Genomic DNA, 15,314 nt, shown 5'->3' on the forward strand with positions numbered 1-15,314 from the left:
GCCAGCACCGGCGCCACAAACGCACTGCAATCGTAATCCTTTCGTACACGGCTAATTGGAACATGAATCAATCACAAAGCCTGAAGATAAACTTCCTTTCAGAGCTCTAACACACCCATTACCCCACAAGTGCTGGGAGAAGTGGCTGTGGTGATGTGTAACCCCGAGACAATGGGCAACAGCTAGAGAGATGGCCACACCGCACAATGACCGCTGGCACAGACGTGGGATGCTCCACAAGAGTGTACTTACTACTACGCAGTTTTGAAGAAGTATCAAAGTAGGAGAAGAGTGAGTCTAGCTCATCAGGACAGAACAGAGACTCCCGCCTGGCCTCGTCGCTATTACAGCAGCCACTGGGGACATGCAAGTTAGCAAAGCACAAAGCAGGCCGTAAGAAGAGGGGGCAGGAAGAACCGTTACTGGGCGAGTGTAGGGAGAGCGGGAAGGAGGCTGGAGGCTAACCAGGTCCCCGGGGCGGTCGGCACAATCCACTCAGAATCCCATCTCCCCCTGCCGGTGAGCAGTTGCACTCCGCAGAGTACAGACTGTACCTAAGAGTGCGAACCATGGGACCATCTCAGGTTAACAGTCTTAAAGACACAGAAATCCAAATTTCCCTCAGAATGTGTAGAAGGAAACAGGCTTTTAGCATTTAAAAACAAAAACAAAAACAAACCCTACAGTGGCCATACATGTGAGAGGAAAAGGAAAACATCTGAGGTAAAATACCTGAGGTGTGGACAGACAGTCTGGCGTGGTGGCTCAGCCTCGCCTCCTCGCAGCTTTTGGAGCTGTTGCTTTTCTCCTGCTCGGAAGGGGAGGACGACGTAGAGTATTTATCCACAAATTTCCTCTCCACATACTTGGCTCTGATATATGCCTCTTTCTCCTGCCTGGGAGACAGGAAGATGCCGTGATGTTCTAGTGAGCCCCTTAGCATGGCTAACCCTGAATGCGTGCCACTAGACACGGAATCTAATGTAGTTAGAAGCAAAAGGTGGGGCTGGGAGTGCTAGAGAGAAGGCAGCTCAGAGGGCCTGCGGCTCTCCAGAGGACCCCACATCACAGCCACCTATAACTCCAGGGAAGCTGACACCCTCTTCTAAAACTTTCTTAAGTGAATCCGTAACAGTTACTGTATAGCACTATCCAGCATGCTTTCCTTCTAAATAACAAGCTAATTTCATAGTCAGATGGATTACTAATAACCCACTTAAAATTAATAGTCACACAGTACCTTCAGATTCTCCTAATTTCTGTCTGTATGTATTTGTATAAATACTCCCTTGTGGTTTATAAGAAATACTACCAGGAAAACTAAAATATATATACAGAAATTAACATTAATTACATTTTTACAGAGATACTGCCATATCCTGAACAATCACTACTGGTGATCATTTTTCCATACAATAACTACAATAACATACATTGTTCCAGATTTATAGTGGGGAAAATGATATTTTCTTTTCTTATTATATAACCATAAAATATGTCTGTTCCTGCTGGGTGGTAGTAGCACACGCCCATAATCCCAGCACTCAGGAGGCAGAGGTAGGTAAATCTCTGAGTTCAAGACCAGCCTGGTCTAAAGAGTGAGTTCCAGGACAGCCAGGGCTACACAGAGAAACTCTGTCTTGAAAACAACCAAAAAACAACAAAACATATATGAGTGTTCCGTAATGTTTCTTATTTTATTTTAAAATGCTTAGGTATCTGGCTAAAATAGAAAAGCCCAGGGCCTAATAACTCTCTCATATAGCAAATATTAAAAGTGATTTAAATCACATTGGCTTAGTTCAGATCTTAGCATCAGATTATGGCAAATGCAATTCTAATGCTAAAAAAAGAATCCTACTAACTGGACCTCGTGTCAACCACAAGGACCTGATTCTAGCAGCTTTCTGCGGCAGACTTTTGTGTGCAGAACTGGGGGGTCTAAATTCAGTTAAGCTGCCTTTCTGTCTTTGGGAAGTCTCACGGCTCCACCCATCAATTGTGTGACTAACACTGGCTGAACTAAATCAGGCAGTGCAAACACTTGACCTCTGAGACATTAGTGAACAGATCTCTTGTGTGTGTGTGTAGTGTGTATGTGTGTGTATGTGTGTGTGTGTTATGTGCACATGCTTGTGTATGCACATGTGTGTGTGCTAGTGTACATACAGGCATGTGGAGCCCAAAGGTCAACATGATGTCTTCTTTAATCACGCTCTACCTTATTTTTTGAGACTTGGTCTTTCACTGAGCCTGGAATTTACTAACCCATTGAGATTAGCTGGCCACCAAGCCCAAGGGACTCCCTGCCTCCCCAGCACTGGGAGAATAAATCAGCACCGCAACTCTTGAATTAACATAAGTGCGAAGGAACCAAACTAACGCCAGCCACTAACAGAACGCTGGACCACTTTAATGGCAAAGAGCTTCTACATCCCTATGCAGAGACTTTTCCCCTAATGATTCCCGGTCACCTGAAGACTACAAATGATGGGCTGCCCAGTTAGGTGGTCTAATGAGAACACTACAGTCAGATGTACAGATCTAAGGAGCACACAGAAGACAGGCATGGTCACATTTAAACAGAAGTAGTAGCGATGACTTCTTTTTTGTTTTGTTTTGGTTCTGTTTGTTTTGTGTTTTTGTTTGTTTGTTTTTTGTTTTTCGAGACAGGGTTTCTCTGTGTAGCCTTGGCTGTACTGTACTAACTTTGTAGACTAGGCTGGCCTTGAACTCACATCGATCCACCTGCCTCTGCCACCTGAGTGCTGGGATTAAAGGCGTGCACCATCACACCTGGCCCTGTAGCAATGACTTCTAAACACCCATCACATGGTCTTATGTCAGCTGTGGTACAATAAAGTCACAGCTGCATTTGTGATCAGGGAGGAAAGTAACACATTAAGTCATCATACCTTTGTCCTGGCTGTGGTTTCTTTATTCCCATTTTTTCCAGTTTAGCTTCATAAACACGATTTATAACATCATTCCCCAATTCACACATAAGCTATTTGGCAGGAAAACAAAAATGCAAGCTAAGAATTAAAAGTCCTAAAAAAATAAGCTAAGCTTTAAAAGTTCTTTAAGTGGGTATGATTCACTCATTCGTCTTTACAGAAAGCTATTGCTCATTCCACAAAGAAATTTTAAAGGTAAAATGAGCCAAAGGCTGAGATTATTACCCATTTGCCATTCTTTATCAGAATTTTATCACTCCTATAACAGGTACCTAACAGAGAGCATCCATCCATCCATCCATCCATCCATCCAGATATATTACATATCTAGCTGTATTTAAAAATCAGGACTGGACAGACAGCTCAGTGGTTAAAGGGCTTGTATTGCTCTTGCAGAGGACCGAAGCTCAATTCTCAGCACTCACATCAGCTCACAAGGGGCCTGACACCTCTGACCTGTGCAGGCACCTGCACTTAGTGTACACATCCACACACAGGCTCAAACACATACACGTGATCAAAAATAATAAAGGCCAGGTGCAGTAGCACACGCCTGTAATCCCAGCACTCGGGGAAGCAGATGCAGGTGGATCTCTGTGAGTTCGCGGCCAGCCTGGTCTACAAACTAAGTCCAGGACAGTCAGGGCTACAGAGAGAAACCCTTTGTCAAAAACCTAAATAATAATAACAACAACAACAAAAACAATAAACATCTAAACGAAAGCCATATTTATCACACGTCTATCTCTATATCAGACTACTGACTGTGCCCGTGTCCATGGTTGGTCCTGGAGGTTTGACAAAAAGCATCACATACAGTTAGCTATAGCAAGTACTGGCCAATTCAAGGACAGTAAATTAAAATAAGACCTATTTTTTAAAATGCCCCTCATTCCCACTTCATAGAAATATTAAAATTCATCCAACATACAGCTCACTAAAGTCACTTATGGAGTAGCCCTATATTTGAGCTCTGTCACTCCATGTCAAACACGGCCAAACGTTAGACTTTCTTTCGCCTGGCCCATCTACCTCTCAGTTCCCCACTATGGCAGCATCCCTGCTGGATGAGACCTGCCATCAGCTGTGGAGTGCTTTCACGCAAATATTTCTCTCACCTTCAGAAGCTCAGGCTCCCAAGTGTCTAAAGTTAAAGATCGAACTTTCGAAAAGTGAACTCCAAGACTCCTACACGGGGAGAAGAGTTCACATTATTCTTAATATAAAACTATCAAGTCACTATTTGCATATTTATACACACATATACACATAAATGGCTCCCACAAAATAAATATGGATGGATTCTCTGCTTATTAATGATAAGCCAAAGTCTTAAAAAAAAATCTACAAACTGAAAGTATCCCCTTGATAAAATGTACAAATATAAACTGGTAACTAAATCAGGAAACTGGGGAAAAGACCCACAAATAAAACAAGCAAAAACCCACAAAATTTGCAACATGTATTTAACCCAAAGGAGCTCTCCCACTCGCTCTGGGTAGGCACACCCACCGATGAATCCCAGAGCACTCGATACACAAGGTGATGCCCAGGTTGATGCTGGCCCACCGTGGGTCTGCCAGGCCACAGTCACAACAGCTGCTGTTGCCAGGGATACACTGGACACGCTGCAGTGCACTTTCTCCTTTCAGTAACTTCTCTTTTGATTCATTTCCGGAATCTAGGCTTCCCGTTGATGGAGATGATTTCTTATCCAATTTCTAAAAGAATAAGTAAGTATTTGGTAATTTACTGCTTTTTGTACAAGCCAGTGTGTCAGCACAGAAGCATTGGAAATAGCATTTGATTCTTGTTTGTCTTTCCTGAAAACAACACAGCAGTAGGAAGGGCTGCGCAAACAGGACAATCGTAGGGCTCAGAATTCCAGGTGCCTGAGGAGACTCAGACCGGTACCCAGCAAAGAGCACAACCTTGATCAGGCCACCAGGTCCTACACAGGGTCAGAAGGATGCCTGCATGTGACAAACGTGAGTCAGCTTCAGACACAAAACCAGACAACGACAATAATGGATATTGAATAAGAGAAAAGCAGATGGGAACACAGCTAAAAATTTGTCATGAATTAAAATTCAACTGGGCAAGAAACAGATATTTACAATTTCAAAGTATTTACACACAAAGCTCTTGCCCAGCTAAATAACTGAGACTATAATTTCTAAAACTTTCAAGGTCAAAAGGTCAGACTAAGCCTGGGGACTACCTGCCCTGACTGGGGAGACACGACGGCTAGTATCTTTTTGCTGTAAAGAATATTACAGGGACAGTTTTAAACACGAATGCATTTGGGGGTCAAATGGTCATAATATAACACGGGCTGTTTCCATCTTGATGTCTGTACTGCAGTTACTTAAAAGATCTCATTCTAGGTGAGGCGAGAGTGTTTAGTAAAGCAGGCACTGGAAGTGAGGCAGCCTGCTGACAACGGACTCTCAAGGACTTCAAGGGGAAGAAGTTATTTGTACTGTATACAGAAATTGTATGGACAGTTGAGATTTCAAAAAATTTAAAAATATATCTGGTCAGAGGGGAACACCAACCCACCCAAGGAAATTTCAACCCAGGACTTGCCCTATCTACAAGATGTGCAGGGATGGGGATGGAGCAGAGACTGAAGAAATTCCCAAGCGGTGCCTGGCTCAACCTGAGACCCACCCATGAGAGACAGCCAATCCTGGCATTATTGAAGACACTCTGTTGTGCTTGCAGATAGGAGCCTAGCCTGGCTGCCCCCTGAGCGGCTCCACCCAGCATCTGATGGAAGCACATGCCAGAGACTCACAGAGTGGAGCCCAAGGAGTCTCGGGTAAGAGTGGAGGGAAGGACGGAGGACTCAGAGGGGAGGACCAGCCAAGCCAACCAACCAGGGTCGGGGAGGAGGGGTGTGGAGAGTGGGGCTCCAGCCAGGGTCCATGAACTGGACCTGGGCCCCCTACATAAATGTAGCCTATGGGCATCTCAGTCATCATGTGGGTGCCCTAGTGAGGGAAGTGGGGGCTGGCTCTGACACGGACTCTGCTGCCTGCTTTTTTGTGGCTTTATCCTGGTGGGACTGCCTCTCTGGGCCACAGGGGAAGGGGATGCCCTCAGTGCTGATGAAATGCGATGAGCTGAGGTGAGGGGAGCTTCCCCTTCTCTGGGGAATAGGGGAGGGGGGAAACAGTGAGGGAAGGTGGGATAAGGGAGAGAAGGAGAGGGGGCTATGACCAGGATGTAAAATGAATAATTAATTTAAAAAGAAAGACACAATACATTATTAAAAATAAAAAAATAAGGGGGCTGGAGAGATGGCTCAGTATTAAGAGCACTGTCTTTCTTCCGTATCCAGCCCGAATCGTCAGTCACACCCCTAGTACAGCCCGAATCGTGTCAAGTCAAACCCCCTAGTTACACGCCGCATCGATCAAGTCACACCCATCGTACAGCCCGAATCATCAAGTCACACCCTAAGTACAGCCCGAATCGTCAAATTACACCCCTAGTACAGCCCGATCGTCAAGTCAACACCCCTAGTTACAGCGCCGGACCGCAATCGTCAAGTCACACCCTAGTACAGCACGAATCATCAAGCACACCCCTAGTACAGCCCGAATCGTCAAGTCACACCCCTAGTACAGCCCGAATCGTCCGTCACACCCCTAGTTCAGCCGAATCGCAAGTCACACCCCTAGTACAGCCGAATCGTCAAATCCCCAGCCCTCCTAGTACAGCCCGAATCGTCAAATCACACCCCTAGTACAGCCCGAATCGTCAAAGTCACACCCTAGTAACAGCCCGAATCGTCAAAATCCACACCCCTAGTACAGCCCGAATCGTCAAATCACACCCCTCGTACAGCCCGAATCGTCAATACACCCCTAGTACAGCCCGAATCGTCACATCCACACCCATAGTACAGCCCGAATCGTCAAGTCACACCCCTAGTACAGCCCCGAATCGTCAAGTCACACCCCTAGTACAGCCCGAACTCATCAAGTCATACCCCTAGTACAGCCTGAATGAGTGGTGTTGCTTGGTTTTCGTCTGAATTAGCCCAGTTCACATCGGCACCATGAGCCAAAAGCCTCAGCCATTTTGGAAGTTTTTTTCATATGAAGCCCTATAAAGCTGAAGTCCCGGATTAAGTTGTTTAGCGTCAAGAAACACAGAAGATTCTGGCCTTTCTCCTTCTGGAAAGCAAAGCACAAACACATCAGTAAGAATGTGCTCTTAGCACAGGAGGCAAATTGCTTAACAAGTACAGAAAAGGTTTGCAGGAAGAAAAGATACTGTTGGCGGCGAATGACAGTAACAGTGGGGGAGCGAGTGAAGAGGACTCAAGGCTAACCAAGCTGTAAATCCGGAAATGGTTAGGAAAGGTAACTTAGGGTGGTGAGTGGCTGGGATACCTTTATTAATATATATATATATAAATATATAGTAGTTATATATTAAACTGAACTCTTAAACTCACAGTATAAACATTGTGACCTAAGAAAACCACTCATCGATCCCAGTGAGCGTAGGAGAGATTCTCATACACTTGTCATTATCTCTTAGGACTAATCATCCCCCAAGCATTTACCTTCTCATGGGTGACATCAGCTGGATCCTAGGCTTCTTCGGTCTTGCCAGTACCCATGTTGGTTACTGTTAAATTGGCTGTATTCCAACAAAAAACCTGGGCTCCTAATAATGCACTAGCAGGTCAAACCTTACTTGGTTTCCCGGATGATGTGCTCCCATCACAGTTTACACTAACTCAGTTGATTCAAATGTTTATTCCCCAGAGAGACTTCCCCAAGACTAAACACACTGAAATCATGGAGGAAGCATAAAGGATTAGCAATGAGAAGAAAACCCAAAGAGGGAGACACTGGTCCAAAAAACAGTCACAGCAGAAGACAGCAACTAAGTGGACATGATGAATGTGGATTAAAACTCTTAGCACACACCATAAGGTTTGGATGGATGGCTGACTAGGGAAAGGACTCCAAAACTGAAAGGAAACAACAGCTTTCTCTTTAAACATATTGCTCTCCCCTTAGAGCCATCTAACCAAGTTAACCACCTAGGTGAGAAATGGGCAGGAATTGCATTTAGCGTGGAGAGGGACGAGAAGCCAGACAAACATAAGGACCTGAGTCTGGGTCGCCAGGCCACCGGTAAAGGGCCAGTGCAGAGGCTGACCCTGTGTGATGTCAGGGCTGCAGGTAGAGCAGACAGCACTTTGAGCTCACTGGAATTGCTGAGCTCCAGGTTCAATGAGAGATCCTGTCCCAAAGACAAAGATAGAAAAAGGGACAGAAGCCGGGCGGTGATGCATGCCTTTAATCTCAGCACTCAGGTAGCAGAGCAGGTGGTCTCTGTGAGTTCGAGGCCAGCCTTGTCTTCAGAGTAGTTCCAGGACAGCAGAGCAAGGCTATACAGAGAAACCTTGTCTCAAAATAAAAAAATCAACAAAAAAACAGATGGCATTAGAAAATATATTAAGTGAGACAACCCCCACTCAGAGAGGCCAACACCCCGTGTTCTCTGCTTTATGCAGATCTTAGCTGCTAACTGTTCGTGTAGGAGTATCTACATGAAAGTGAGAGAAGAGAAGATGCCAGAAATCCAAGAGTGGTCTGGGACAGGGGGGAAAAAAACTCTCAGCAAAAAAATTGCTCTATAATTAAGTAAAAGTAATGTTATCTATACTCTACTTGAAATCTAAAGTCACGATTGATTAGATCTGAAACTGAATATATATGAGAAATTTTGTTACATTCAAAATTTTTATTTGGGCGTGAGTGGTGTGAGGCTGGAGGTCCTTAGACACTTTTGGGAGTTGGGTCTCTGGCTTGAACGTGGATGGGAAGAGCTGGTGTGGGTTTCTTTGCCCGCTGAGGCATCTCTCAGTACGTGCTAGGTATTTGAGAAAGTCTTAATCGTGCTATGCCCTGTTAGGAACAACTGTGCAATGCAATGCCCAGTGCATTTCCTCTTACGGTCAGTACTGCTGCAGCAAGCGGGGCTTCCTGGTATTTCACACATCCAGCCACTTCCCCTGAGTCCCATTCTAATGTTGCCACTGATTCCATTACACTTTCAGTAATCCTCACTAAGTAAATGTAAACCTTCTAGTAAAAGTTTGGAAAAAGCAATAAAAATACAAAGAAATGAGCAATTAATAAGTTATAATGGTACAGTTATAGAACAAGTAAACTGAAACAAAAGAAATTTAAAATGTACATAAAAAGCTATCTTCCTGCTCAGAAAGCAGAATGGTGTTAGGGACGGCAATTGTAATGGGACAGGAGAGGCCGGTCCAGAGGCACACGAACTGGGTAACAGAAACCCCAGTGCTCCCACGGGCAAATGACACATGCACACCATCATGGTCCAAGCCCTCAATAATACTCCCTCCCCTCCCCAATAGGAAGGTGGAGAGACACTGGAAAGACAGCAGACATCAACCTCTAGCTGTCCTGTGAGCACACACATGTGAGCACACACACACAAGCACGCCCATGAAAGAGCCGACATTGGACATATACATTTTTCAACAAACTATAACAATCACACGGACTTCATCAAAACTCACCAGGCTCGTACAAGCTATTGGTGACACCGGGAAGGCAAAGATTCTCGGCCATCATCAGAGCCTTGCTGGATGCCACTATCGTTACTTTTGACTGTGTTGAGGAGAAGGAAAAAGGCTAGTGAGTAAGTTCACGGCGGTTGGAAAGCCGACTCCCACAACCAAGAGTTACAACACGAGCTGGTGCACGAGGGAACATGAACTTAGCCAGCACCGGCGCCACAAACGCACTGCAATCGTAATCCTTTCGTAACACGGCTAATTGGACATGAATCAATCACAAGCCTGAAGATAAACTTCCTTTCAGAGCTCTAAACACACTCATTACCCCACAAGTGCTGGAGAAGTGGCTGTGGTGATGTGTAACCCCGAGACAATGGGCAACAGCTAGAGAGATGGCCACACCGCACAATGACGCTGGCACAGCGTGGGTGCTCCACAAGAGTGTACTTACTACTACGCAGGTTTTGAAGAGTATCAAAGTAGGAGAAGAGTGAGTCTAGCTCATCAGGACGAAACAGAGACTCCCGCCTGGCCTCGTCGCTATTTACACAGCCACTGGGACATGCAAGTTAGCAAAGCACAAGCAGGCCGTAAGAGAGGGGGCAGGAAGAACCGTTACTGGGCGAGTGTAGGGAGAGGCGGGAGGAGGCGGCTGGAGGCTAACCAGGTCCCCGGGGCGGTCGGCACAATCCACTCAGAATCCCATCTCCCCCTGCCGGTGAGCAGTTGCACTCCGCAGAAGTACAGACTTGTACCTAAGAGTGCGAACCATGGACCATCTCAGGTTAACAGTCTTAAAGACACAGAAATCCAAATTTCCCTCAGATGTGTAGAAGGAAACAGGCTTTTAGCATTTAAAAACAAAAAACAAAAAAACAAACCCTACAGTGGCCATACATGTGGGAGGAAAAAGGAAACATCTGAGGTAAAATACCTGAGTGTGGACAAGACAGTCTGGCGTGGTGGCTCAGCCTCGCCTCCTCGCAGCTTTTGGAGCTGTTGCTTTTCTCTGCTCGGAAGGGGAGGACGACTGGAGTATTTATCCACAAATTTCCTCTCCAATACTTGGCTCTGATATATCCTCTTCTTCCTGCCTGGGAGACAGGAAGATGCCGTGATGTTCTAGTGAGCCTTCGATGGCTAACCCTGAGTGCGTGCCACTAGACACGGAATCTAATGTAGTTAGAAGCAAAAGGTGGGGCTGGGAGTGCTAGAGAGAAGGCAGCTCAGAGGGCCTGCGGCTCTCCAGAGGACCCCACATCACAGCCACCTATACTCCAGGGAGCTGACACCCTCTTCTAAAAACTTTCTTAAGTGAATCCGTAACAGTTACTGTATAGCACTATCCAGCATGCTTTCCTTCTAAATAACAGCTAATTTCATAGTCAGATGGATTACTAATAACCCACTTAAAATTAATAGTCACACAGTACCTTCAGTTCTCCTAATTTCTGTTGTATGTATTTGTATAATACTCCCTTGTGGTTTATAAGAAATACTACCAGGAAAACTAAAAATATATATACAGAAATTAACATTATTACATTTTTACAGAGATACTGCCATATCCTGAACAATCACTACTGGTGATCCAATTTTCCATACAATAACTACAATAACATACATTGTTCCAGATTTATAGTGGGAAAATGATATTTTCTTTTCTTATTATATAACCATAAATATGTCTGTTCCTGCTGGGTGGTGTAGCACACGCCCATAATCCCAGCACTCAGGAGGCAGAGGTAGGTAAATCTCTGGGTCAAGACCAGCCTGGTCTAAAGAGTGAGTTCCAGGACAGCCAGGGCTACACAGAGAAACTCTGTCTTGAAAACAACCAAAAAACAACAAAACATATATGAGTGTTCCGTAATGTTTCTTATTTTATTTTAAAATGCTTAGGATTCTGGCTAAAATAGAAAGCCCAGGGCCTAATAACTCTCTTCATATAGCAAATATTAAAGTGATTTAAATCACATGGCTTGTTCAGATCTTAGCATCAGATATGGCAAATGCAACTTCTAATGCTAAAAATAAAGAATCCTACTAACTGGACCTCGTGTCAACCACAAGGACCTGATTCTAGCACTTTCTGCGGCAGACTTTTGTGTGCAGAACTGGGGGGTCTAAATTCAGTTAAGCTGCCTTTCTGTCTTTGGGAAGTCTCACGGCTCCACCCATCAATTGTGTGACTAAACATGCTGAACTAAATCAGGCAGTGCAAACACTTGACCTCTGAGACATTAGTGAACAGATCTCTTGTGTGTGTGTGTATGTGTGTGATGTGTGTGTTGTGTGTGTGTGTTATGTGCACATGCTTGTGTATGCACATGTGGGTGTGCTAGTGTACAACAGGCATGTGGAGCCCAAAGGTCAACATGATGTCTTCTTTACTACGCTCTACATTATTTTGAGACTTGTCTTTCACTGAGCCTGGAATTTACTAACCCATTGAGATTAGCTGGCCACCAAGCCCAAGGGACTCCTGCCTCCCCAGCACTGGGAGAATAAATCAGCACCGCAACTCTTGAATTAACATAAGTGCGAAGAACCAAACTAACGCCAGCCACTAACAGAACGCTGGACCACTTTAATGGCAAAGAGCTTCTACATCCCTATGCAGAGACTTTCCCCTAATGATTCCCGGTCACCTGAAGACTACAAATGATGGGCTGCCCAGTTAGGTGGTCTAATGAGAACACTACAGTCAGATGTACAGATCTAAGGAGCACACAGAAGACAGGCATGGTCACATTTAACAAAGAAGTAGTAGCGATGACTTCTTTTTTGTTTTGTTTTGGTTCTGTTTGTTTTGGGTTTTTGTTTTTTTGTTTGTTTGTTTTTCGAGACAGGGTTTCTCTGTGTAGCCTTGGCTGTACTGTACTAACTTTGTGACTAGGCTGGCCTTGAACTCACATCGATCCACCTGCCTCTGCCACCTGAGTGCTGGGTTAAAGGCGTGCACCATCCACACCTGGCCCTGTAGCCATGACTTCTAAACACCCATCCACTGGTCTTAGTCAGCTGTGGTACAATAAGTCACAGCTGCATTTGTGTCAGGGAGAAAGTAACACATTAAGTCATCATACCTTTGTCCTGGCTGTGGTTTCTTATTCCCATTTTTTCCAGTTTAGCTTCATAAAACACGTTTATAACATCATCCCCAATTCCACACATAAGCTATTTGGCAGGAAAACAAAAATGCAAGCCAAGAATTAAAAGTCCTAAAAAAAAATAAGCTAAGCTTTAAAAGTTCTTTAAGTGTGGTATGTTCACTCATTCGTTCTTACAGAAAGCTATTGCTCATTCCACAAAAAAGAAATTTTAAAGGTAAATGAGCCAAAGGCTGAGATTATTACCCATTTGCCATTCTTTATCAGAATTTTTCACTCCTATAACAGGTACCTAACAGAGAGCATCCATCCATCCATCCATCCATCCATCCAGATATATTACATATCTGCTGATTTAAAATCAGGACTGGACAGACAGCTCAGTGGTTAAAGGGCTTGTATTGCTCTTGCAGAGGACCGAAGCTCAATTCTCAGCACATCACATCAGCTCACAAGGGGCCTGACACCTCTGAACCTGTGCAGGCACCTGCACTTAGTGTACACATCCACACACAGGCTCAAACACATACACGTGATCACAAAATAATAAAGGCCAGGTGCAGTAGCACACGCCTGTATCCATCACTCGGGGAAGCAGATGCAGGTGGTCTCTGTGAGTTCGCGGGCCAGCCTGGTCTACAAACTAAGTCCAGGACAGTCAGGGCTACAGAGAGAGAAACCCTTTGTCAAAAACCTCAATAATATAAACAACAACAACAACAACAAATAAACATCTAAACGAAAGCCATATTTATCACACGTCTATCTCTATATCAGACTACTGACTGTGCCCGTGTCCATGGTTGGTCCTGGAGTTTGACAAAAAGCATCACATACAGTTAGCTATAGCAAGTATGAAATGGCCTGTGGGCAAGTCTGTGGGGAACCACCTTGATTGCTGACTGATGTGGAAGGGCCCAGGCCACTGCGAAGGACACTATCTATAGGCAGGTAGGCCTGGACTGCATGAGGAAGCAAGTTGGGGGCTGAAGATATACAGCTTATCAATTAAGAGCACATGCTGCTCTTGGCACAGGCCCTGAGTTCGATTCCCAGCACCCACATCACCGGGCAGCTTACATCCATCTATAACTCCAGCTCTAGGGGACCTGACACCTTTGGCCTCCTCAGACATTGCACACTCGTGTACATATCCACACACAGACATAAGCAGCACTGCTCTGCGGCCTCTGCTTCAGCTCCTGCCTCCAGTCTCCTGCCTGAGTCCCTTCCCGAATTTCCCTCCGTGACCAACTGTGGCATGGAGGTATAAACCCTTTCCTCGCCCACACGGCTTTGGGGTTTGTTGTTTAACACAACAACAGAAAGCAAACAAGAACACTGACCATAGTTTTTCTTGTGAGTGAGAATCTTTAACGTTCAGATTCCACTGTGACACAAGAATGTACTTTTACAAATACTATATAATAACCTTAACCTGAGAAAATGATAAAAACATTATTTCAGAGTAGTTTTTCAAGATAAAAGCTACTTACATATATAAGCACTGTGACCTACCCTGTGTGTCCTAAGACTGTGGCATGGTGCAGTGGTCCCCGCCCTTGGACATCTCTTTGGTTCACATTAGCACCATTCTGTAAGAGGAACTCGCACGTCACCAAAGAGCCCTTAAGGAAGAGAAGATGACAATGGATAAATGCAAATGAGAAAGAACACATCCATATGCATGCAGCAGAGAAATAAGTTACATTTGATTCTCCTAAGAACTACTAATAACAGTCTGAAGGCCAGCAAAGCACACTAGTCCTCTTGTATTTTCAGAATTCTCTTCTAGCTGCCCCTCCCAAAAATCAGACATCACTGAGAGCATTTGTTACTTTCTATCCCATCTTAGACTAGTAACAATAATAATGATTTGTTTAAATTTTATGGTATTTTATATATAGCCCAAATGCATGAAGTCACACCCCTAATACAGCCTGAATGCATGAAGTCACACCCTTAATACAACCTGGATGCATCAAGTCACACCCCTAGTACAGCCCGAATCATCAAGTCACACCCCTAGTACAGCCCGAATCGTCAAGTCACACCCCTAGTACAGCCCGAATCATCAAGTCACACCCCTAGTACAGCCCGAATCGTCAAGTCACACCCCTAGTACAGCCCAAATGCATCAAATCACACCCCTAGTACAGCCCGAATCATCAAGTCACCACCCCTAGTACAGCCCGAATCGTCAAGTCACACCCCTAGTACAGCCCGAATCGTCAAGTCACACCCCTAGTACAGCCCGAATCGCAAGTCACACTCCCTAAACAAGCCCCGAATCGTCAAGCACAACCCCTAGTACAGCCCGACGAATCGTCAAGTCACACCCCTAGTACAGCCCGAATCGTCAAAATCACCACCCCTAGTACAGCCCGAATCGTCAAGTCACACCCTAGTACAGCCCGAATCGTCAAGTCCCACCCCTAGTACAGCCCGCGAATCGTCAAGTCACACCCCTAGTACAGCCCGAATCATCAAGTCAACCCCTAGTACAGCCCGAATCGTCAAGTCACACCCCTAGTACAGCCCGAATCGTCAAGTCACACCCCTAGTACAGCCCGAATCGTCAAGTCACACCCCTAGTACAGCCCGAATCGTCAAGTCACACCCCTAGTACAGCCCGAATCGTCAAGGTCACACCCCAAGTAC

General features: G+C 45.1%; 1 protein-coding gene across 14 annotated transcripts in view; it reads right to left on the reverse strand.

Moving 5' to 3' along the window:
- Window positions 1–15,314, reverse strand: part of Acap2 (ArfGAP with coiled-coil, ankyrin repeat and PH domains 2) — a 132,172-nt gene that overhangs the window by 14,000 nt on the left and 102,858 nt on the right. For 4 of the 14 annotated variants that reach the window (XM_051149724.1, XM_051149726.1, XM_051149727.1 and 1 more), the window contains one exon: window positions 14,172–14,281. The exons of 6 other annotated variants lie outside the window; for them this stretch is intronic. In XM_051149724.1, the coding sequence (XP_051005681.1) occupies window positions 14,172–14,281 (110 nt within the window). Of the gene's footprint in view, window positions 1–732; window positions 897–2,915; window positions 3,008–4,075; window positions 4,146–4,469; window positions 4,679–14,171; window positions 14,282–15,314 lie in introns of all 14 variants that reach the window. 4 more of the 14 variants (XR_007831062.1, XR_007831064.1, XR_007831063.1 and 1 more) reach the window with 4 other exon arrangements.

This window comes from Acomys russatus, chromosome 8 (genome assembly GCF_903995435.1).
Source record: "Acomys russatus chromosome 8, mAcoRus1.1, whole genome shotgun sequence".
NCBI lineage: Eukaryota > Metazoa > Chordata > Mammalia > Rodentia > Muridae > Acomys > Acomys russatus.